This window comes from Corvus hawaiiensis, chromosome 26 (assembly GCF_020740725.1).
Source record: "Corvus hawaiiensis isolate bCorHaw1 chromosome 26, bCorHaw1.pri.cur, whole genome shotgun sequence".
Taxonomy (NCBI): domain Eukaryota; kingdom Metazoa; phylum Chordata; class Aves; order Passeriformes; family Corvidae; genus Corvus; species Corvus hawaiiensis.
In genome coordinates this window covers 8,436,878-8,462,277 of record NC_063238.1, presented here as the reverse complement: position 1 = coordinate 8,462,277, position 25,400 = coordinate 8,436,878, and the positions used below count along the sequence as shown (strand labels likewise).

Genomic DNA, 25,400 nt, shown 5'->3' with positions numbered 1-25,400 from the left:
ACTTTAGAGTTTAAAAACTAGTATAGAACTGGCCCGTTTAATATGTGTTCTAAAATTCTTGTTGCATGGTTCTAAAATCATCTTAACATGGTTATGAACATGTAAACTCCATGGACCAAAGTATTTTTCTCAAAATATTTTCAAATAGGGGGAAAAACATCTCAACGTTGGCACAATGAAACAAAAAAATTTGAGAAACAGAGTATATGCTTGCTAAACAAGAATTATGTTTATTTAGCTAGTGAATCACCTAGAGGAGTAAATTTTCACTTTCATGATAGCAATCTGTCAGGCTTGCAAACACCCAGAAATAGGAATTAAAGATTATTTTAAATGTAGTTATAAAGGTCATAAAAAGTCTGATTTAGACTGAGGTACATTTACTCAAAACTGAGATTCATTGAGTGGTAGCAAACAAACAGTTCCTCAGACAAATGCACTTTTTTCAGTATACATGTTACAGAAAAAAAATAAAGAAATGTGCATTAACTGGTGGTGTCCACCAAGCTGCATATTAATATTGTCTTACACCAAACAGTTTGAAACAAGGGAAATGTCATTCTATTATAATTTCCTGTTACAATTCATTTGGCTAAACTGCAGCTTAAAGTTGCTTTGCCATATTAAAAGATTACTACAATAATTTTCACATGAACATTTAGACTTGAGTTTTACTCCAGGACTAAATATGGCATGATTTGCTTTTTAATCTGTTGAATAGCTAAAAACTGACAATTAAAAAAACTACAACAAAGAAAAAATTAAGTTGAAGCAATGTGAATCTCACATCATTGAACCACTTCTAATGGTTAAATGTTAGTATTTAACAAATTCAAAGAGTTAATGAATCCTTGCATTCGTTCGGTCTCCTGTGCCTTAGCTAGGATGCATAAATACAAAAGACAGCAGATACTGGTAAAAGCTTCAGGACAGAAAGTGCTTGACGAAGGTACAGTTCTCAAGTGTGTTTGGTGAGAGAGTATAAGGGCAGATGCACTGATGAGAACCATTACAAGAAGAGTCAATTTCGTGTTAAAGTGTTCAAAGATGTCACCTTAAGCAGAAAAAAGCTTTAATAACGTCTTCTTAGACATATTAGGCATTTCCAGAGTCTACATCATTAGTGTTGTATTCTAGCAGGACATCTCCATATAGTTATTGTTTGTTTCTATTTCTCTCCTGAAAAAAACAAAAACAAAAAAGGACAGTCATGTTAATACACACAGATCAACATTATCTCTTTCCTTCCATTACAGCATTTTCACTGCTTGCAATTTAGCTAAATCAGGCAAAACGCTTTCAAAAAAGCTTCAATTATTTTCTGGAATATGAAATCATACATTTTAAGTCAACTTCTTAAAGAGAAACACAGAAGTATATGTCAAACTAAAAGGCAAACATGTTCCAAAAAAAGCTATCAAAAAAAGGACTTAAAATGTCACTTTTAATTCACTCACAGTAAAATATATTGCACAAAGTGAACTGAGCAAGGAGACCAGTGGGCCCACAAATAAGGCAAGATATACTTGCCTTATATATATAAATCTTCTGCTTAAGTTGTCAAGAAATGTTCTACTCTCCATCCATTATATCCCTGGAAAAATACGGTATTGCCAGGTATCTCCCTCAAAGCCCCATACAATAAAATGTTCCAAAGTGCTTAAGAACAAAAGGTAAAGTAACTAGTTGGCCCAATACCTTATCCTCCATACAAACACACAAGTGGCAAGAAAAGCATTTTTTTTAAGAAGCCCCATCCATACCTTTTTTTAGAAATTACTTTCAATAACAAAATGGAAAGTCAGTGAAATAGGAATGGCTACAAAGAAACCTCACTTCAATGTGAGCCTGAGTTGCAGTGACGACCATATTAACTACACAGCCCTCATAGCACTGTGAGATGCCACATTTGGCATTCAGGGCTGACATACTAATGGCACTGTAACTATCAGGGACTAACAAATTCGTACACTGTAGTACAAGTCTAACAGAATAAATTACATTTTCAGTGCTTAATCATCATCGTCCCTTTTCTCTATTTTGTTCAAGATAAACATACACTTAGGCATTATGACTACCTCTAGCAAAAACATAAAAACTGATCAACAAACTGTATCTTTTTGCCTTCATAATGCATCTTCTAGACTGTAAAAAGACACCGTGGTCTGAGTGTAAAAAACTAAGACCTCATCTTTCAATAGCATTTTCCATAACACATTTCTTTATATGTACAACTGAGCACATTATAGAAATAGACTAATACCTGCATGGAAGAGAGCCATGTTCTCATCCCCATTAAAAAAGAATAAAAAAAGTGTAAAAATACCACTCCAGATTTTTATTATTATTGCATCATACAGCATATCAAAAGTGGAACAGTAACATAGCAGGGAAAACAAAATAACCCAGGAGGCATTTGAACAATGATTCCAAAACCACTCTCTCCATATCACATTGAAACTTTACTATGTTAGAAACTATTTAAGAAAATTGCAAATTAGCATATGAACCCACATAGAGTCTCCCAAAAAGACAGTCTAGTGCAAGAAGAAGGTATGTAACACTTATACTGGTTATTACTGGTGATCTAGTCCTTTCCAAGACAGATCGCCAAGTTGCTTCAAGACAAACGCCAAAAAAGTAAAGCTCAGTCTTGGTCACAATGAGCAGCTCATGGTCCCAGCAACTGTGTGTCTAAGACTGGACATTTGCTAGAGTGGAACTTAAGTATATTTAAAGTGAGAATGATACTTGTGCTATTCTGCTAGAAAAACTTTTTTCCGAGCCCAAAAATATATCATTAATATTTTCATAGTAAGATACTGCTTTTTATATGTAAGATTGATAGTATCAGTCATTAATACAAGCTGGTATCTTAACAATGCACTCTTGGCTGAAAACAGATGATGACTGGCCTCATGCCTCACTGTGAGGGTAAGGCATGCAAAAATAGCCTGCTCAGGCACATCTCAGATTATTCCTCTAATATTAGCAGACTTCAACTGCAAGAACTACACAAAGTGCTCAAAAACACTCCTGTGGTAGTAAGTAGGAGCCTATGAAACTGCAGTATTAAAATATAGATATTTTATATTGAACAATTTTAAATACAACCTGTATACACCTAAAAATCATCAGGTCCTGTTCATTTGTAAGTATTACATCCATAAGCACTGACTCAGGCTGTCCAGAAAGACTCTCGGCATTTCAAATTGCTGTACTATAAACTGACCAACGTTATGCTTCATGAAGCCCTCAACTCAAAATGTATTTAAGTTCATAAAAACTCAAAGTAGAAAAGGAATGATGACCTGACTACCTGCTTCCACTTGATGAAATAAAGGTGTTGCAAATTTTACATCCACTTTAAATTCTACCAAGAAAAAAGGCTTCAAAACATCAGCACACCTTTCCTGTAGTCTCAGAATTACACATTACTTAATTACTACATATTATTTAATTTATATTTAAATACTTCAAGCAGATATATAAGCATGACATTTTTCAATGCAAGTGAACAGTACATTCTTCAAATACTGGTATCAGCAACATTTGACACTCTGTACAGAAAACAGAGAGAAAGAAGACCTGATTTACTCAAAACACACAGTGGTATTCCACTCAAAAAAAATCCCAAATCCCTCCCCAACTCCAAGCTGGATCATGCTCCTGGACCACTGTCTCAAAGTAATTTCCTTCTGGTTTTTTGGTGTTTTGATTTTTGTTTGGGTTTGTTTTCTGGGGTTTTTTTGTGGTTATAGACAAACTAACAGAAGACTTTACCTCCAGAAGGTTTCTACCACCAGAGTAGAAGTTTCCAGCATAACCACTTCTCTCTTACCCAATTAATTTCATTTCTTATATTCAGAGGAGCAAAACTTTTGTCACATCTCTTGCAATGCTCTTGGACGAAAACTTTTTCCTGTATATTTAAGTTCTCTTCCAAAGGTCAATTTCACTTCAGAACTCACCATGGTCAGGTTTACCCAGCTTTATGGGGAGTTTATGAACAGGACATGGAAATTAAGTATCATTCAAACCAGGACAATGTGGGAACATATTAGTTGGTTAAAGGTACCTGCAGCAGACCATATGCTGCAGACCATATGCTAAGCAGATTTCATACATGCAAATAACCCCATGCACAAACCAAGTAAAGGTGAACCTAAAACCTGCTTAGGCCTTAGAAATGTGCATCAATCTAGTATGAACAAAACTATGAAATTAACTTGGTCTGAACTGCGAGGCAGACTTACTTCCAAATTTTAGTTGCCTGAATTCAGAGCATTAATTGAATGATCCCATGCTGAGAAGTAGCTGCAATGTAATTTATCCTCAAATATAATGAAATCTCTGTGCTAACAAAATTTCAAAATTCAAAGCAACAAAAACATTTCCTGATCTGATTTGAAAGAAACTACTGAGATGCACACAACCCTGACTTTGGGATTCCTTTGCCACAAAGAAGGTAAACGAAAAAGCCTTGTTTTAAGTAGTCTACATGTAAATGCAAAAGCACCTTAACAAGAACAAGAAGCTACTACAATCCTTGGCTGTATTTTTTTTCCAAGGTCCCACAAACTGAAGCTCAAGGCCAGGGAAGGCAGATCTGAAAGAATTAACTTTGGCTGATTTTTACAGTAGTTGCAAGTGCAAGCATTTCAAGGAGTCCATTTTGAAAGCTGTCCAGGGTTACACAGGCAATTGCAGAGTTCCCACACATCCTCACCTCCAGCATTATCAGCTATACTTGCAAAAAAAAAAAACAAAAAAAAACCTAGAATTTTGCCAAACCTCTGCATCTTACTGCAATGTTTAAAGCGTTCATGCCTGGAGCTGTCTGCTCCGCCCCTCTCCCAAGAGGCAGCATTCTCACAACAGCTTCAGAAGCTGCTTTACTGCAAACTGCGATTTAATCTTCAACTTAAAAGCCCTGCTCATCTGCAATGTAAGCTAACATGTCAGACTGCATTCTGTGAAGTGAGGCGCGGGCACTCATCTGCTCTGCCAACTGTGCTGCGTGGGCAGAAACACCTGGCAGAGGCAGAGCAGGCAGCTGTAGAGGTGGTGAAAAGAAGCCACAGCAAAGTTCATGAAATCTCATTTACTAATGGCATCAGCCATAATCTGCAATTTATTTCGCCCCAGTGTACCATTACAGCTAGGACAGCATAAGCATTGACCTTAGTGCTCAAGAACCACAATGAAAAACAGATTACTGGAAAACTGAAAAATGCCAGAAATCGTTTACTCCATTTATATCACTGGCTGTTAATGTAAACTAGATTACTGAAACTTTAAAGTTGTGTGAAATATTGGTCCTTTTTAACTTCTCACTCTTGAACTCCCAAGAGGGACATCTCCTCAACACAGAAACTACCTTAGAAACAGATAAATATATTTAAATACATTTCTCTGAGAAGCACTTCTGGGAATTCTGGGAAGAACAGAGGGAAGGAACAGATGAAAAGGGTCTCTAGAAGTCTTACATGAACCTAGAAATTTTTCCTGTGCAGATGCCATCCCCTTCCTAAACACTAATTTTCTTCTATTTCTTAACCCAACATGAAAACCACAAGGCACAAATTAAAAATCAAAGTTAACATACAAAGTCAAATAAGGTTTTACACCTTCAGAGTAGCTCCTTCTCCCAGTAAGCTTTATGAATTAATACTCATCTGAGACTCTGCTGCTGCAGATCAGTTGAACAACAGACAGTATATAAGGCTCTCAAGCACATAAATATTAAGAAACTCTGCACAAGCCAGAAGACCTAGACTTCTAATTTATTTATTCTTCCTACTAGTTTTGATGGCATTTTACTTACTTCAGTCACTGAAACATACTAGTAAGTACATTTTCCTACTACAGGAAAAAATGTGAACAAATTATAGTAAAAAGGTAAATAAATTTAAATTTGAGCAAACACATGCACTGTTAGTACAACATGGACATACCACATTATTTGATTATGGTAATGATAAAGGCAGTAAGAACTTAATCCACATCTGAAACTCCACAGGGTACACCAATTCAGAAGGCAGAGGTGGAGAAAGAAACCCAACTACTTCAAGATACCATATGGTAACACACAACAAGCAAAGGCTCTGCAGAAACCAAGCTTCAACTCCATGAGCCAGACAAGCCCTTCCAGTCTTGTTTTCCCAGGCGGATACTTTCCATGATGGATCAGCCAATTCTAACTACAAGCAGAAGTGCTTTGCTTCAGTGCTGTACATCATTATACACTGAAATATCAGACTTTAATTATCTACAAGACAGCCATTTCAGCAAGTTCATTAAAAAGAAAAAAAAACAAAAAAAAACCACCAAAAAACCCAAAACAAACAAAAACAAACTAAAAAACACAAACAAAAAAAAAGAACCAAACAAAAAAAAAGCAAGCCTCCAGATCCTCATTATTATTTGTTAACAATGCTCAGAGTATAACACTGGTTTTTGAAGCCTGACAAGAGATAACTTCTTACCAAATCTGTAGAAATTGCATTTAGTGATGACCTCTGTCCCAGCAAAAGAAGCAGAAAGATAACTCTGACACCTGGGTTAGTTTTTTTCTCTCAGATGCTCATGGGCAACAAGAACATGTTATTTATTTGTTCTGCTAAGGAATTTATAGTAGCCTTGGAAGGGAAATAACACTCACTGCAGGGCTTACACTGAGGAAGAACTTCTCAGACAGTTTTTCTTTAAGCCTCACCACTCATACTCTTTGAATAGGTGTAACTCAAATTCCAATCTACCATGAGGAAAAATGAACTTACTTTATCTTGGTTTCCTATTTATATGAAAATGCAGTGAACATGGAAGTTTACATTTACTTTTTACAACCAACTATAATCCCAAGGGTACAGAACAAAACCATAATTACTCATCAATATTAACTACACTATCAAACCTCTGAAAAACTCCCAAAGAACTGGGCTCAAAAACTTTATCATCTGCAAAGTTTTGTAACGTTTCATTTCAGCTAGATGCATATGAAGGTTTAAGCAAATCAGTTTTAATGTAAAACAAACAATCCTAGTTTAACTGAATCTACAGGAAGACCTTTAATAGACATGCAAGATCTGTATGTTTTAAAGTGCCATTTTTTCCAGCAAACCACTTCCAGAAATCTTCACTGAGTTTCTGCTAGCTAGCCCATCTGCAGTATGAATCAATGAAGCAAGGCTGTGAAGAGTCACATGAGTTAGGACTTCCTTGCAATATGCAGGCATATTTCTTCCCTGCAAACTGCAGGAAAAGCACCACTGTTCTAGATAATTTGTTCTTAATAGAGCACTGAAATCTGAGGAGATGTAGCAGGAAGCAGAAGGGTGCCTCATGAATTTTTACAGCTATTTGTGTATACTCAGTATTCTGCTTTTGCTCTGGAACAAGAGACTTAGAATTACTCTTTTGCTTTAAAAATCACAACTTAAAAGACATAGCATTTAGAAAAGGTACAGCTGTCACAGATCCAGCTCAAATCAAGTTTGAAGTCTTGTCTTAGGTAGCTGCCTTGATATTTAGGAACATTAAAGTATTAGATCCCAAAAAATTACTGGTCTCTTATGCTAGAAGTAAACCATTTGGTTGATATTCCTAGCTTTTCCAATAGGGGTCCCTATTTTACAGGAGAAATTGGTCTTTCGACTCCCAGAGTAAGAGAAGTTGAATCCACTCTGTAAAAAGGACTTCATAGGCTTGATTTTCAGGTTAAGGATTTCAAACAAACAAACAAACAAACAAACAACAAGATCCACACAAGTGTTGCTATGAACTAAGACTGCCTGTGAGTTTAATTACTGTCCACCTCTTTTATTCAACAGTCCAATACTGCACTTTCCCTCTTGCATCATCACTAGAGAAATGCAGACATCACTGCTCAAACTCTTACATGGTCACTCTAACAGACCACAATGTAACATCTATCCCTATCCTCTAATGAATTCTAAACTGTACCTTGGAACAGAAATAATTGACTCTACCAAATGCACAGAAAATGGGCACATTTGAAATCCCTGAGCCTGTAACATATGGGCTTGAAGGTAATTTTTAAAGTTTTTCCAAAGATTAAAGATGCAAAAGCAAATGAAAACATGGCAAATAAGCACACCATCATGGAAAGGGAATTCTGGATCAGTATGTCCAAAATTATTCCAGCTCCAAATGATCATCTTCTCCCATGACCAGGCGTACATATTCATCTCATGACTGACTATAAAGGGAGGGAAAAAAGTGTCTCCTGTTTCTACTTTCTCACTTTCAATTATGAAGATGACACTGTTGATAAATATGAAGTTCAAGGAAATTGCAAATAATGTGCCTCGAAACTTCATCAAAAGCACACAGGATATGAACATGTTTCTCAGAAGATATTAATTACATAACCTTTTAGATCGTTTCATGTTTATTACATGAACCTCTTTTAGATGTAAATACACAAACTTTTAAAAGTTGTTTACTACAAATATCATTTAACTGCATTAAAAAATTTTGTCAACTACCTGTTTTCCTTAACTGAAAATCTGTCAATGTATCTATATCTGATTTTAACAGTGTAACAGTAATTGATGGTTGGAGGTAAAGAGGAAGAAGCAGCAGCTACAGTTCACTGTTAATGATGTTTTCTCCCTCCAAGATATTTTTAAGAAATATCAAATCAAGCACAATGTCAGCAATGTCCTAGAAAGGAAAGAAGTTACACTGCTTAACACTGCAGCCTGATAATGACCCAATTATCAGAGAAACAAAAGTTACATTGGTATGAGAATGAAGGGGAAAGAAAATTACTCCTTTTCAGAGTCAAGAAGTTCTAGCTATGTCAGCATTCCTATTACAAGATATATAATACAAGAGGAGAAAGCTAAAATTTAATTATCTGTCATTTAAAGGCTTCCTGAAAAGTAAGAAAATTCCAAATGCAAATTAGATAAACACAAATATATACTAAATTCTTCTATCTTACCTCATGAAAAAAAATCAATTACTTTTCTGGAGTATTGCATTAAGCAAACCATCTAAAGTGCTCTACAATTACATGAAACTGTGACCTTTTTTCCCCCATTGTGTGCTACGAAAGTAGAATTCTCCACCAAAAAGCACCAAAAGAAGTCCTAGGACAACAGGTAGTAAACCACCATCTGAGGGCAAGGAAGTTGTAATCTGTCAACAACTGCATTTTTAATCAGTCACATTTTATTTTCATCCATATACTTACTGAAGATCAGGTGCAAAGCTATTATTACAGATGTTTTTCTTTATTTTCAGTACCTTTTATTTTCTAAAATGTAATTATGTAATCTTAAAAGGCATATTTTAAGATTTCTGTTTCTTTCATTTAGATTTTACACCTTTCTGCTGAAAGACAATACAACATCTTTTTAAATAATATGCATACAAATCAGCACATTTATACCACAAAGCAGCAGTTAGCTAAGGACAAATGGAATTCCAGACTATTTCAATATATGTCTGACAGAACTCATGAAAAGCATCACTCATTTCTTTAATTCTTTGGTAAAACATCACAGCACTTGTATGTTTAAATTGGAGACTGGAACCTGAGATGTAAGAGAAGGGGAATGATTACTGCACAACCCCAGCTGGAGATACCTTACCCACACCAGGGTTACATCTAACAGTGGTAGACACTAGAGTGCTAAAATCTATGCTTTAAGAGACTATTCATTATTATTTTTAAGTAACCTTTATGAAATGGCAAAGTTACTGAAGCTTCACGTTTATCAGAGACTATTCCTTGCACTTTTAGAAGTATACTGCCATATTTTAATATAACATACTGCTAGGCCATATTGGAAATGAATTATTGATCCCCTTGAGTTGTTAAGATTAAACTTTTACAACCAATTATTTTAAGATAAGTTAGCTGTAATGATGAACAGTTATAAAGTAAATTAAATCCCTATGTCATTTGCTGTTTATGATATTTAGATTGCTGGCTGTACGAAAGTTTGTAACCACCTATGCAACAGCAAAACATTAACTGAATTTCAAAGAACATGGAAGCGACTACTGCTGCCTGATGCATTTAATATTTTATTAAGAGTAATAAGTGTATTTTTCATGACCAAAACACTGGAAACAAAGTGATTGCCACACCTGCCAAAGAAAATGAGCACGAATTTAATCCACACAGTTCTACTGGCAGTAGAAGGTGCATATATTTAAATACGGCTCCATGAAAGCCTAGCTGCCACTAGGTAATAATTACTCAATTAACCATAAACCAGAGCTTACAATATTAATTTGTACATTTACAAACTTGAATCATAAGGGTTAACAATTGTATGTTTACAATTTAAAGACAGATTGCTTGTACACTGTGTGATAAAAGAAAACTCTCAGAGATTTAAAATCAACATTCAATCATAGGAGAATGCTAAACTCTCAGTAGATGTCATTAGTTTAATTTGGACTTCCTATATTTTAAGTCCACATTAATTTGCTTAAGGCATACCTCAAATCCATCTACAAAGAGAAAACCTCATGACTAACCTACACAGTTCTAAAGCAGTTTTTCACAATTGGTCATAAAACCAATTTATACGATGCTGTAAAAGAGCCAGTGGTCACTATGCAAGTATCTTGACAAGTATGTTTTCTTTCAACAGTGTTGGGAAAGGTACCTACAAAGAGACACGGAGTTCAGTACTTGAGTCATACAGATACTGTATGTTTCTCTGAAGATATTATTCAAATAGCAGTGTTACTTTATTGCTCAAATACCCATCAGCACTGTTATCTAGCGCAAGACATACTAAGTGCTGGACTTAGTACTTTGAATTTTAAGTTTAGCATACACTTCCAATAATCTACATTCCTCCTCTTCATCACATTTTGTGCCTTTTACCTACTACTGAGGGAACAAAACCACAAATAAAACACAATCTTCCCGAGTTGCTACGCATGTCTGACTTATGACTTTCTCGTTAAGTTTTTCCAAAAAAGGAAATACTTTTGAAGCAAACCAGTTATTTGTGAAATATCTTGAAACTTTAAAATTTTGGAAAATACTGAAGCATGAAGGCTACAGAGAAACATTATAATCTTAGTCCTCCTGAAACGTTACAAAATCACAACAAATCACAGAATCAGAATATCTGGAAAGGGCCCATGAGGATCACTGAAGTCCAACTCCTGGTTCTGTGCAGAACAGCCCAGGAGTCGCACCATGTGCCTGAGAGTACTGACCAAATACTTGTTGAACTCTCTCAGGCTTGGAGCTGTGACCACTTCCCTGGGGAGCCTGTTCCAGTGCCCAACCCCACTCTTTTCTTATCTCTGATCTACATCTTCCCTGATACAGCTTCAGGCCATTCCCTCAAAAACCTGTCACTGGTCACAAGAGTGAAGAAATCACTGCCTGCCTCTCCACTTCCCCTTGTGAGGAAGCTGAAGACCACAATGAGGTCTCCCCTCAGTCTCCTCCAGGCTGAACAAACCAAGTGTCCACAGCTTCTCCGCACATAGCTTCCCCTCCAGACCCTTCAACATCTCTGTGGCCCTTCTGGATGCTCTCTAACAGCTTTATGTCTTTCTTCTATTGTGGCACTGAAAACTGCACACAGGACTCGAGAGGAGGCTTCACTAGCACAGGGTAGAGTGGGACAATCACCTCCCTTGATGGGAGATGGTGATTCTGCACTTGATGAAGTTGTGCCAAAGCCCGAAAAAGTCAAAGCTTGCCCCTTACATTGAATATTCATTAAGAAAGCAGTCTGTCACCCCATCATCAAGAAACCATGAAAGTAACAATACTCATTTAGGGCATAATCCTTTTTCTTTTTACCAAAAGAATCTAAAAGGCATTACACACCCAACTGGGATATTCATCTAGTCTCCCAACACTAGAAAACTTTCAACATGACAATTTATTGCAGTGTCATGCAATAGAACTACAAAATTGATTTGGGGTATACCCAACACTGTTCTACAAGAGATGCAACACATCATGTAGGAACGTACAAGCAGGGTGAAACCATGACAGTACTAGAAACCCAAGAGAAGTAAGCGTTTCATATGCTTCGCAGCCTCTTTATGTGTTGGCTTCAAGTGAACAAATTCTCAACTTCACACGTCTCAAGGCCCCTACTTAGCATAAACCCTAAACTTTTGGGGGTTTTTATTCAGTGAGTGGTATGACATGACAGAGATTATTAGCACCAAACCACCCTGATGGGAACTCCCATTTTTGAATAGTTGCTTATCATCTAACTGGTAAAAATAGCTCCTGAAATGTTTCTAACCACGAGACAAATCATACATTTACAGTTATTGGCAAGTCTGGAAAGAAAGTAAATACAGGAAGAGTAAATATTGTGGCCAATGGTGAACACAAGCATTATGATTAGGGACAGTACACAAGACAAAGTAGACAAGTACTATAAAACTGCTTGAATTAAATGCTATTCCCTTGTCCGGTTTCCTGAAACGCCTTCAAAACTACAAGTTTCGCTACAGATTTATCACATTTACTCTTCCTTGCAGAAATGAACTACACATTACTTCCTTTAGGAAATGCACTATCAGAAAGGTCCAAAAAATTATTTCAACACTATACAAGTCATCACTGTATCACTTCTGTGTTTCACGGTTGTACAAAAAATAAATTGAATTAAGGAGAAAACCTGCTTTTCACAGTAATCATGCTGTTAACATTTCATCAAAGCAGAATTTGAATTGAAATGTTAGATTAAATAAAGTACGCTTCTTCTCAAATTTCTGGTCCTTTTCATGACATCAGAAACTGTAAAAACCTAAGCAAGAAGACTTCAGTTATGAATAATACACTAAATTCAGTTTTCATTTGCATTGAAGAAGTAGAACATGTCAGATTTCTGCTTATTCAGGCCTACCTTAGTTTTGTGATTAAACACATGACTGAACTAACAAACAAGTTACAAGAACTTGCATTTTTTCATTAAGAGCGAGTTATATCAAGTAGATACTTTGGGTAAGAAGTACCACTTTCTGATTCAACACTTGCAGACAGAAATTCCAGATGAATGAAAAACAAGTTTTCCAAAAACAGAAAAAAAAAAAGAGAGCTACTGTAACGACACTGATTGCTTACCCTACGCATGGCTTCCTCCTCCTCTTGACGCTTCTCATAATGTGCAAAGTCATCAAAGATTGAGGTGGTATGCTTGAAAGTAGCAATTATTTTAAGCACTTGCTTGGCTTTTTCTAGGGGTACCTCTTGAGTGTCCCTCGAATTGGTAACCGGTTTGTTGTCATTGTTTTCCAAGCGAATATGTCGCAGTTGGTTATTGGGAACGTCTTTGACAAAGATCCATTTGACATCAAACTTCCCCTTCCACTTATCCTGAGACCAGACACCAGCATATGCATTGTAGTCCACAACAGACTTCATCTCAGCCACTCCACAAAAGTGTCCACTGCCATTCACACTGAAGAGTAAATAGAGTGGGCCTTTTCCATTCAGGGACCGGTAAGCAGCATCCAAGCGCTTATTACCATGCTCAGTACTACACCAGATAGAGTACTTAATGGAGCGATGAATATCGTCCTCTGAATAACTTTTGATTATAAACACACGTCCATTCTTCAGATTCCAATCGAAGTCTTTGGGATTGTAGTTGTTTATGGCCTTTAGTTTCTCCAGCACTGGGTGCACTTCCACACCAGAAGGTGAGGAGCTGACAGATACAACACCTAAACCAAAGTTCTCACTACCAGCTCCATTGTTCTGGCTGAAGCCCACACCCCTATTACGAGGAGCTACCCAGCGGTTTTGCAGCTGTTGCTGCTGCAACTGGTGAGGCTGGGCCTGCTGCTGAGGTCCTTGTTGCTGTTGTGGTTGCTGTGGCTGAGGCTGCTGTTGAGGCAGTTGGCTTTGCACCAGTGGTGGTGGTTGAATTAATGGCTGAGGCTGCTGGATTATAGTCTGAGGAGGCAGTACTGGTTGAGCTGGGGGTGCTTTTACCACTGACCCTTTGTCATCCCAAGTTCCAATATTCATGTTGTGTTTTATAGGTGGCGGCGGTACAGCAGGGCCCCCAATGCCCACATTACCTTTAGGCTTGAGTTTTGGCTGAGGTTTAGCAGGTTTCCTTGCAATTGCAGCCCATGAGGTTGGTTTAGGTGCTGAACTGCTAACTGGGGGCACGCTGTTAGCTGCTATGCTTGTCATACCTGTACTGCTCAGAGCTGAACCTACAGTTTTCGTTACAGCAGCCGTCATATCTCCACCAATTTTCAGTCCAGTCATGCCTTGCTCAATGCTGCTAATCCCAGGCACCTTGCTCAGAGTATCACTGCCAAATCCAGCCTGTCCATCTGCTATGGCTCTCCCAAGAGAACTAGGTGGATAGCCATAGCTGCTGCTGTAAGCAGAGCTTTGCGTTGATTGTCCCTGAGATCCACTTGTCCCCCATGTAGAGAAGTCTGCATTCCCAGGAAAAAAATTAAATCCATGCTGCCCGAGAAACGGAGGGGTGTTTCCTAATGCCCCAGGTTGACTAAATACACCATCAGGTATGTAATGGTGTTCACCATTGCTCATCTGTCCATAAGTTGTCAAATATGGCATTGGAGGGTCACCTGCAGTTGACCATGCTGCTTCACCTAAAGAGTATGGAAATCCAATGGATGGAGCATAATAGCTAGGCATATATGGGTCTGACATTGGTGGATAGCTGTTACTCTGCAAGAAAATAAAATTTAAAAATCAGCAATACTGACAATTATGCTCAGGGAAAAAAAGCCTGTAATACAATCCAAAACATTTTTAAGCATTATATGAATGTATTTTTAAATTCCACCATTCCACACAACGTGAACAATGAGTGAGGTATCTGTCAGATACGGCCATTTCTTCAGGAGACCTTCTCAAAGCACTAAATGGCCCCATTTTTTTGGAACATTATCCTCATTTTTAGCTACTAAGCTAGGTTTAAAATACCTCCATGCCAACAGTATCAAGAAAATAACAAGCTACGCTAAACAAGTCATAGCTGCACCTTCATAACTAAAGAAAAATAACTGCAACTATGATTTAAAGTTGTGGTATTCTTAGTTTTGTCAAATTTCTCACTTCTAATTGAAGACTCCCAACAGATATTACAGTGAAATGGATGCAAGGACACCTGTTTGTTTCAGGAGTAACAACAAAAAATGGTAACATATCCATGCTAATGAGAATGGGCATTGAATCAGTACTACACCAGATAGACCCGTGGGAAATCACAGAATTTACTTCTTGAGGTATTTGAAGGACTACCCCCATATGGCTTCTGGTGTTGTTTTGGAGAAAAAATTGCACTTTATCAATCTCTAGATGATGCCTTGTTAATGTTGTATTATTGGAAAAAAAAAAAAGTGAAGGCAAGCAAAATTCTTGGTCTTTCAATAACTTGCACTCTCGCTCAAGACCACTCCAACTTATGAACTTAACATAACTGGTATTAACTTTCAGCTACAGAGGCAATTCACAGCTCTGAAAGTCAAGTCATTAACTTCCTGGCAGAAGAGCTGTACCAAGCTGCAGTAATATTAAGCTTCCATCTATTATGCCATCAGCTGTGAGCTACTTCTACCACCTTTAAAGGAAATCATGTCCAAGCAGTTAATATATTCTCAGAGCCAGTAAAACTGTTGATTTGGACTGCATCCAAAACAATGATTTTGTTTTAAATGTAAGGGTTTGGGGTTTGTGTTCTGGGTTTGGAGTTTGATTTTTAGCTCAAGTTTCTTGTAACTGCATCTTTTTGAAGCTAGAGCAGAAGCACAAGAGCAAGAGACATCAAAGCATGCTTTTTAACCTTCTCCAGAATTTTTAAGAATACTTCATCTGCCTAAGATATCACATGATGAAACAAAATATGATATAAAATTATATTTCAATGTATATTAAGGCAAGTCAGTAATTCTAAGAAACATCCAAAAATTAAGTCTGGAAGTCAGCTGAACATCAAAGTTAACTTCAAGGTAGTAACCAATGTTCACTTACCTGATTTGTCTGACTACTTAGATATGGCTCAAAATCATCATCATTTACTGCATCCTTTTGATGAATCGAACCGTTTTGTACTGAAACTAAAAATAAATCTGTATTAGAATACTCTCTGGAAAAATCTATGCTGCACTTTCAATCTAGGTAGCACTTCTTAATCATCTGTACATTGAAATACATATTATTGTTAAGCACCACTTCAATTTAAACAAAATAGCTCATTCTACTCATCATGTGGATCACATCTCAGGAGAGGTCTGCAAAGATGGCAGCTAGAACAGCCTACTCCTGACTATTCTTTCCTGAGATCTACAGACAGATGACGAACTACAGGCACACCTTATTTGCATAGGCAGTAAATCCAGCATTTCTGGAAGTACCAGACCAAGTGCAAATGTGCAGACCAACCCGATCTATAGACATATTCAATAGGTTCAGGGAAAGTTGCAACATACAGCTTTCTCCTGCCAGGAGGAAAGGCAGTTACCCACCAAGACAACCATGAAGGACACCACTATTCAGCTATTTAATCCTGTATTTCCTACATAACTGTACTGCATTAGTGACATCTCTGAAGTTCTGAGGTGACAAAGCAAGACAGAAATAAAAGCTTAAGTCCCAAAGGGTGATTACAAGCCTTTCCCAACACATATGCCACTATATGCTGGAATCTCTTCCTACCTGCTCTTCTTGGTCTCCTATTACCTTTCATTTCATCTAAGGTATTACACCTACCTGGAATTTTCCAGCTGCCCAAATTACTTGAAGTGTGGGCATCCTACCATCCCCCAGGCTACTAATCAAACAAAGCCACACTTCACAAGTTTCTGCTAAGTTCCACTGTTTCCCATGGTGCATAGCAGAACAGGGACTTAAACCAGCACTTGCAATTATACAACCTGAAGATGAAGATCTGTTCTCAAAAAATAAATTACTGGTTATCCAAATGCAACTTTTTTTTTTTTTTTTTTACTTTTCATATAGGTTCGGGGCAGGGGAGGGAGTTTCAGGATGATCAGTTAGGTGCACTGAAAAACCACGACTGCAGAAGTTACAACAAAACAGCAGATTTTCTGAAACTTAAACTGAGTTAGGAGCCAACTCTGTGGTCTCCTCCTTTTAGCAAAAGCTTCTGAAAAGCATACACAACCATATAACTAAACATTCAACTTTGCCAAAATTTGTGTTTAAGAGTCAGCTTCATTGCAGGTAGGGGGGTTGCCACCCAAAATTCACATCGTAAGCCAAGTGGTGCTTGAATTTTTTTTTCACATTTGACTTCAACATCCTTAAAACAAAACTGACTTCAGTGAATGAAACTAGCTGAAAGAAATGACAAAGGAATAGATATAATCACAAGGAATAATCAAAATCCTGGAAAACTTTATTAACTTCAGATAGCAGTAAAAAGAGGTAAAAATTCGTAATTTAACACAGAAGGGTTTTTTTCCAAAGCAATTATCTGGGAAGAAAGCAACTTGTGTTTTGAATACCTTCTTGAAGTTTTAAAAGAATACCTGACACTTCAGTTATTACAAACTGGCACACTGCATTTCTATACTAGCTACAGTCAAATATGACTAGCAATGCCGAGCAAAATGCAGTTTAGAACTGGATAGAACAGTATTTCTAATTAAACACCACATTTAAATTAAACATTAGGTGTTGGGGGCTCTTTTCCCCCATAAATGAAGAGTTTCAGTTAAGGTCATGAATCATCCTGAATTTACACACAATGGTAACAGATTAATGAGCTGGAACACTATATTCCTCTCTGTATTTGGCCCAGTTACACACAGGATGAACGTCAAAACATTTTGTCTATGCCATGTCCACTGCTTAGGCTTAACCAAATACTACAGACAGCACAATCCTCCAACACAATGCTATTATAATGAAAAACATGGGCAGCAGCATACAGGTTTCTTAAAAGCATGCAACCACAATAAAAGGAATAAACAGCTCTATGTCAAGACTAGTATCCCATCAAAATTAACCTCCTCATACTGACAGCTAATCTCCATAAAACGTGCATCTGCTGTGTTTATTGTTCCACAGGTATTTAAAGGTCACTAAAGTTGGAATTATTTTTGGTCTGACATTACAACTAACAAACATTCTTGTAAATGTATTTTCTCTCTTATTCATTCTGTACTGAGATCTTAAGTCAATGACACAAAATATTTCTACACTGACATTTTTCCTAGTGAAATATAGACATTTCCCAGTGAAATAGCATCACTGGAAGCATATTTCTTTAGCTTTTAATTCTAACTTTACATAATGTGTTAATAGTGAATAATGTAGCCCACACAGACACTTAACAACAGCAAATGAATGCCTCATTCCCAAAATCTCATGTTAAGTGTTCCAACTGAACAGGGCAGTGATGAAGAATACTAATTGAGACTAATCTACAGATACTAAAAATATCTGTATCAATACAAAGCTAAAAATACCACATGTTTCTGCAAACACTGTGAAAACACACAATGTAATTAGATATTGGGAAGAAGCAACCCATCAAATAGAGGAATTTAAAGCTAATATTCTTTTAAGTGCTACTATGCTTAGAATAACCACTCACAAAAAATGATGGCCAAAGGCACAAGAATAACTTTTTCATTAGAAGTCATCACACCTTAATGTGAAGAATAAACACTAAAAATCATGAAACATTTCTTTCTTGTTTTAAACCTAATAATTACATTTAAGCCTTCTACAAAACAAAAAAATTGTTATACACACAAGTGTAAAAACAAGTCAGCACCTTCCTACAACAGATTTGATATACTGGCACAATAAACAAGAGGGGGAAAAAAAAGGAGTTCCAGGAATGCCTTGTTTCTCCACACCCCTGTAAGACATAATTTGATTGATGTCAGTTCTGATGGTTTATGTCAACTGTACAGTAGTTGACAACTAGAGTAAGAAAACTTTCACAACAGGATGATTTACTCATTCAAGTCTCTGAAATACCAACATGAATATCTGACACAAGAGATAGTACTGTTCTACATACTAAAACTTCAGTCCCACAAATTGTGGTTGAAGGAAACAGCACAGTACACCAATTTATAATCAATTAGAATAAAGCATTCAAGGCATTTTGCTAGACAATAAAAATCAGCTACCTAGCAATATCATTTGCAGGTCTAATATTTTTCATTTCAATATGAAATATGTATACACCCTTTTTACTGCTCACCCATTCTCTCACATGCTCTACCAGATATGTGGACAGCTTCTGCCATCTCTTTTAACACTACTACTCTTATGCACAGAGCCAACTACAGATTAGTCTGTTAACTCAGTATCACATCTTCCCTCAAAGCTTCTCTAAGCTGAGACCTATCATGTCAACTGAAAGATTACTGTCTGCTAACATGTGGTCAGCAAGGACTGCTGACACTGACTTAATTTGTCCTCTTGAAACAGCCTCTAACCCAAAGCCAACTACTTGTGCTACACTGAAGATGGTAGCACAATCTCCTAGATCTTTAATCTAATGCTAAGTCATAACTTAGTTTCACTAAACAGACATTACACCAAACAACAGAACTGAGATCAATTGTTCTGTTTCACTATAGTTTTCATTTAGGTCATACTCTCACCAAGAGAATACATCACAAGTATTTATTATTTAAAAGGATGTACTCCATAAAAAAATCCAAGTTCAGAAATGCAAAAATCTCTTCCTTACATAGCAAACAGAGATGTGTTTTGATTCAAGTATTTCACAGCAGTGACAAATTATGGAACACAAAAATATGCTAACATAAATAAACCAAAGTAAAGCTGACTAGTAGTGCGCTTTTACACACTGCAACATAGCACCCAAATAGAAATGCTTAATACTTCCAGTCCAATTCACATATATAGAGTATAGTTCAAAAATTACCTGTGTGATTCTCTAATAGATGCATCTCATTAACTTCACTAAAACTGAGAAATGATAATTCAAAGACTGTGAAGCCACAAACTACTTGCTACAATGAGTCTGACTTTTCATTTAAGGGTAACATGGAAGGTATAACCACAAACTATTTCAAAAACATGAAGTAGTTAAGAAGTGCACTTTGGGGGGAAAAAAAGGGTAGGACTATTAGACTATGAGAGAACAAGTATTCAAGAATGACCAAACTAAGAACATCTAAGGAGGTAAACAAGTTCATTTTTCTCTGAACGTAGAGAAATTAAAAAGAACAGGCCAAATTCAGTGAGATCTGGGAACCGTGTGCCACCTCACAAGCAATATATGTAACAAGAAGCAGATAATCTGCACGTAGACAGAATAATAGAGTAAGTACTCTGTGGATAACATTAAATGACAGCTCACAGAGAACAATTAGATTAGTTCAGATAATGAACTAAAGGGGGCAAAGAGTACCTGAGCTCAAAAAGTAAAATGTTTATCTGCATAAGTATAATAAGCATATTAACACAGAGAGGTAGCTGTGTGCATGCTATTCTACAGCTCAGCTTGCTGAGCAGCTAGGAATTAAATGGGCACAAGTGTACTGTTCAGGCGGGAAGAAATTCCAAATAGAATATTAGTAAGAAAACAAATTCCAGACAAAATACTGCAAGATATAATCTGAAATGCTGTTTACAACTGACTTGCCAAGAATTTCAGAGAGAAGGATATTAAGTAGTTAGTAGTTCCTTGTTTCTGTGGGAAAGAAATCCCACTGAGTATGGTATTTAAAAACTAAGATGTTGACAGAAACATGAAAAAAGCAGAAAAGCAGAAGGCCTACAAACACTGACAAAAGATTCTGTACTAGTGCTAAAATGAAGCAAGACCATATAAATTCTGAGAATAAGGAAGGTGATGTTTTCTGCTCACAGATATGAGTAACTAGTCACATGGTTGCTGTCTAGCAAACTAAGGAAGCTGTTCAAAAGATTCTTCCTGATGATTCTACTCACTGCACAGAAAGGCCCAAGGTGTACTGTTAAAAAGAGATTATACAAGCATATCACAAAGGCAGCTAAAAAGAAATAACTATTTAACTGTCTGACTTCTGACATTAATCTTTTCCAAAATTAAAACATTGTAAACTGATGTACTGCTGTTCCACAGTAAAAACGCTGGGAAACAACACTGTAGCACACAATTTCCTGTCATCCTGCTCTGAAATAAAAGACATCCTATGGCTACAACCTCTTGCTATGACTGTCAGACATTATCCTCCATAAAAGCAGTATTACAGATTTATACAGAAATACGAGGTATTAACTTACCTTTATTTCCCTGTCCTTTAGGTCTCTGTATATAGGAAAGTGGGGGAGAGGGGAGGGAAGCAAAACAAGTTCAGTTAGAATCCTCGAATATTTACTTCGGTGTAATTCTATTTATTTGCCAATTCTGCCCTTTTCAACTTAAATATCACTTTAAAATATTTATTTAAAATATTTATTTTAAAGCCATGCTATTATAAAAAATGTTGTAGCATTACTTAAAGTAACATTATAAAATACTACAAAAACAAAACCTGATAGAATTTCACTAAAAACCATTGAAATCATCTAGGATTTAACAGCATGTGAAGCTTAAATGGTGCTGAAAAACTGAATTTTGATTGCCCCTGGGCCTGAAAAAACATAAGCAATAAACAAAAATAACACATAGAGTTAAAAAAAAAAGTTAGTAGTTTAAGATTACTGCCAATACCCAAATTTCATTATGATATGTCATCTTTTAAATTGACTGGCAGGTACTTAGCAGAGAATAACATACAATGCCTTGCTTTTTAGATATACAAAGGTATATACAATGGTATCATATGGTGAACTTCAAATTGTGCATTCCTCACCTAGTCAATTACATTGAGAAAATGATACGGTCCGTATGAAGCTTTCACACAAGGAAATAATTCCTTAAGGAGGATTTTTTTTTTTTTTTTTTTTTTTTTTTTTTTTTTTTTTTTAGGATTAGTCATTACAAAACACTGCGATCTGCCATGCACTAAGAATCAATGTAACAGTACAAGTTACAGTAGCCTTAATTCCTCTATAGCAAGATAAAATAACTTAGAAAAACAAATGCTAGTCCATGAAAATCTAATTCACCTTCTCATATACTTTCAACTAAGCAGGAGTGGGCCTCCAGGCTCCATCACTCTCTTAATACTTTTTAGTCCTGAAGAGCTCAGTATTCAGAGGTTTGAAAGTTTAGGAGGTAACCACCTCCATGCTACTTTCATGTGCATTTGTCTCAGAGTTACCATAACACTGTTCACTGCTGCTTCATCTAGAGGTGCACTGATTAGCCACTGCCCTCTCCCAAAACGGGAAAAATCTCTGGAAGCTTTAAAACCCCAACCACCTCATCTTTTGGGATGAATCTAATCCAGACACAAAGGCATGCAAAGACCAACAAGAGACACGGAACTAGAAAAAGTTGGGAAGGAGCAGCCTTCATGAAAGACAGAACAATGAAAAGCTAAGAGATCACTGAGCTAGAAATAAATGCTTAAAGGAAACTGGAGAGCATGCACAGAGACAAAAGAAACAAAACATTAAAGGCACGGAGAGAAAATAAAAGGAGGCAAGAGACCGCAGGGCTAAAACTTTTGGGGAGTGGCAAAAGCCCACGGAGGAAGCAGAGATCAAGACAGAATAGCTTCCAGCCAGCGAGAAAGACCAGCAGAGGCCTAGCAAAGGTAAAAAAATAACAACTTCTAAGCTCCGTGAAGGACCAAGTTAAAGTACTGCACATCGCAAGGAGAAAACCTGAGAACTACTGTAATAAGCGGAGACTGGGGAAAAAGAAGAAGCCAGAGGCCCGAAAGGAGAAAAGGTGGGCGAGGAGAGCGAAAGGCAGGAAGAGAAAGGATGCGGTAACGAGGAGCCTGGGGGAGTTTGGGGTACGCAAGGGAGGAGACGGCGCTGGGCGCCGCGGGGTGCCCGGCACTACGGCGCTCCCGGAGCGAAGAACCGGGAGCCCGCGGGGCCTGGCCGGGAAGGGCCGGCTCCCGGGCAGGTCACACACAAAGGGGGCCGCGGGCGGGGGCCGGGCCGGCAGCGCTCGGGGCTGAGCGGCGGCGGGCCCTGCGGGCAAGCGGGGAGGCGGAGCGGCTCCGGCGCGGATCAGCGGTTATAAATAGGGGCGGCCGGGCCGGGAAAGGGGCCCGCCATCCCGGCTCCAATGGACAGCCGCTCCCCATGGCGGCGGGGAGGGAAGCAAGCAGTGAAGGAGGAGGCCGCGAACCGCGCCGCCCCGGCGGCGAGGGAAGGTGCAGGTGGCCGCCCTGCCGCCGCCCTCCCCCGCCGAGGGTAACGACGGGGCCGGGAAGAGGGAAGGGGAGAGAGCGGGCGGCCGCCCCCCCGCCCCGCACGCGGTACCTGGTCGACGCTGGTGGCTGACATTCTTCACGGGGAGCCGCGATCCCCTCGCTCCGCTGCGCCTGGGCCTCGAGTGATTCCGCACGCCGGGGCCGCTCGCTCGCCTCCGCCGCCTCCTCCCCACCGCCGCCTGATTGTCGCCGCCGCCGCCTGGGCTCGCTGCCGCCGCCGATCGGGTTCCCACTGGAAGGAGCCGGCCGGCCGGACGCAGCGCCGCTTCCCCCACTTGCTCTGGGCTCCGCTTCCCCACAATGGCGGACGAGGCTCCGGCTCCCGCTTCCGCTCCGCGCCGCCCTGACCTTCCGCTCCCCCCTCCGCCGGCGTCGCCACTGACCTTTCCCTTCCCGTCCCCGCCTCCTCCATGTCACGTGGGGCGGCAAGCAGCGCGGCGCGGGGGGCGGGGCCTGCGGCGGCGGGCGCGAGTGCGCGTGCGCGCGGCGGGAGGCGGCGGGCGGAAGGAGCCGGTGTCGCTCCCGCCGGCCCGGCAGTGCGCGTGCGGCTCGGGAATGCCCGGGAAGGGGCCGATGGAAAGTGATTCTCTCAGCTTCACCGCGCATGTGCCGGGACCTGCTGTGGCGGGGCAGTGTGGTGAGAGCGGCGGGCAGCCGGCGGCGGGGCCGTGAGATGACCCAGGCTGGCTGCCCAGAGCGGCTGCGGAGCGCTCGGGCGGCCTTCCCGCGGCCGCTCCTGTCGCCCGTCCTCTCCTAGGTCACAGAATCACTGAATGGGTCAGGTTGGAAGGGACCACAGTGGGGCATCTGGTCCAGACTCCTTACTCAAGCAGGGACATCTCAGCCCATGGCACAGGATTGTATCCAGACGGTTCTGGAATATCTTTAGGGAGGGCAGTCTGTTCCCGTGCATGGTCACCCACACAATAAAGTTCTTCCTCATATTCCAGCAGAACTTCTGTTCATCAGTTTCTGTCCATTGCCTCTTGTCCTGCTGCTTGGCATTGCCGCGAAGAGCCTGGATCCATCCTCTTGGTACCCTCCCCTGAGATACTTACACACGTTAATGAGGTCCCCTCTCAGTCATCTCGAGGCTGAACAGGCCCAGCCCCCTCAGCCTTTCCTCATAAGAGATGCTCCAGACCCTTGAACCAACTCAGTAGCTCTCCACTGGGCTTGCTCCAGGAGCTCCATGTCTCTCTTGTACTATGGAGCCCAGAACTGGGCACAGCACTCCAGGGGGGTCCTGCTGCTGGTACTTCCACAGCAGATCGTAAGCGGGGTCCAGGGTGGTGCCTGGGGCCAGAGCCCGCAGCTCAGAGCCCAGGCTGTCTGCACACTCCAGGCGGGTGAGTACATGGTTGACAAAGCCTGCTCAAAAACCTTACCGTGCAAGCTCATCCCCACTCTGCTCTGCTCCTGCCCAAGTACCTGTGCTATAGTACAAGTTTGGTGTGAGAACAAACGATGTTTTGTCAAGTGCAGGTTTTTTTATCTGGCTGCTTTCAACACCATCGTTAATGAATTACACCGTCCTTAATTGATAGGAAAAGTTCAGCAATTGTATAGGGGCTTCCTGTAGCAGACATCAGTAAAATCTAAGATGACTTCAACAATGCCACAGGGGAGAATTAAGTATTTATAACCTTGAATCTGAAAAGTCTGCATTGTAGTTAATATGCCGCTTAGAGTTTGAAGGCGAAAATGCCTTAAATCCAATACAATTGTGTAAACATAACTGTCAGAGCAATGGGAAGGTGCATCCTTCATGACCCTGAGTCCAAGTCCTGTCTAAAACTTGGTGCCTGTGTTCTTTCTTCTCAAATTAGTGTTCTTGTTCTGTTTTGGGTTTTTTTTAAGAATGACACAAAGTGATATTGGGGAAATAACAGTTCTGGATGAAGAGTAAGTTTATAGTGGCAAATAATTTCTTAAAATTGTCAGAAAGTGAACATTATACTGGAAGTTTGGGCAGCTAAGTCTTGCAGAATGCTCATTTACTGTGTTCCAGCGTAGTCTGTAATTTTGACCACTACCCATGAAGGAACACCTTAGGGTACAGAGGGAAGCAACAAGGATGATGTAGGGCTGGATGTGGA

The 25,400-nt window shown here is 39.3% G+C and overlaps 1 protein-coding gene across 1 annotated transcript; it reads right to left on the bottom strand.

Moving 5' to 3' along the window:
- Nucleotides 1–205: 205 nt before the first annotated feature.
- Nucleotides 206–23,652, bottom strand: YTHDF3 (YTH N6-methyladenosine RNA binding protein 3). The gene is made up of 5 exons (XM_048286571.1): nucleotides 23,351–23,652; nucleotides 21,248–21,272; nucleotides 15,998–16,083; nucleotides 13,100–14,692; nucleotides 206–1,179 (listed from the first exon to the last, which is right to left on the bottom strand). The coding sequence occupies exons 1-5, from the start codon at nucleotides 23,372–23,374 to the stop codon at nucleotides 1,156–1,158; spliced, it is 1,752 nt and encodes a 583-aa protein (XP_048142528.1). The 5' UTR covers nucleotides 23,375–23,652; the 3' UTR covers nucleotides 206–1,155.
- Between the last annotated feature and the right edge of the window lie 1,748 nt (nucleotides 23,653–25,400).

Coding starts and splice junctions, on each gene's coding strand:
- YTHDF3 (XM_048286571.1), bottom strand. CDS start 23,374: ATGTCAGCCACCAGCGTCGACCAG. Junction 21,273..23,350: donor CAGCCACCAGCGTCGACCAG/GTACCGCGTGCG, acceptor TCCTATATACAG/AGACCTAAAGGACAGGGAAA. Junction 14,693..15,997: donor TAAGTAGTCAGACAAATCAG/GTAAGTGAACAT, acceptor ATTTTCTTGCAG/AGTAACAGCTATCCACCAAT.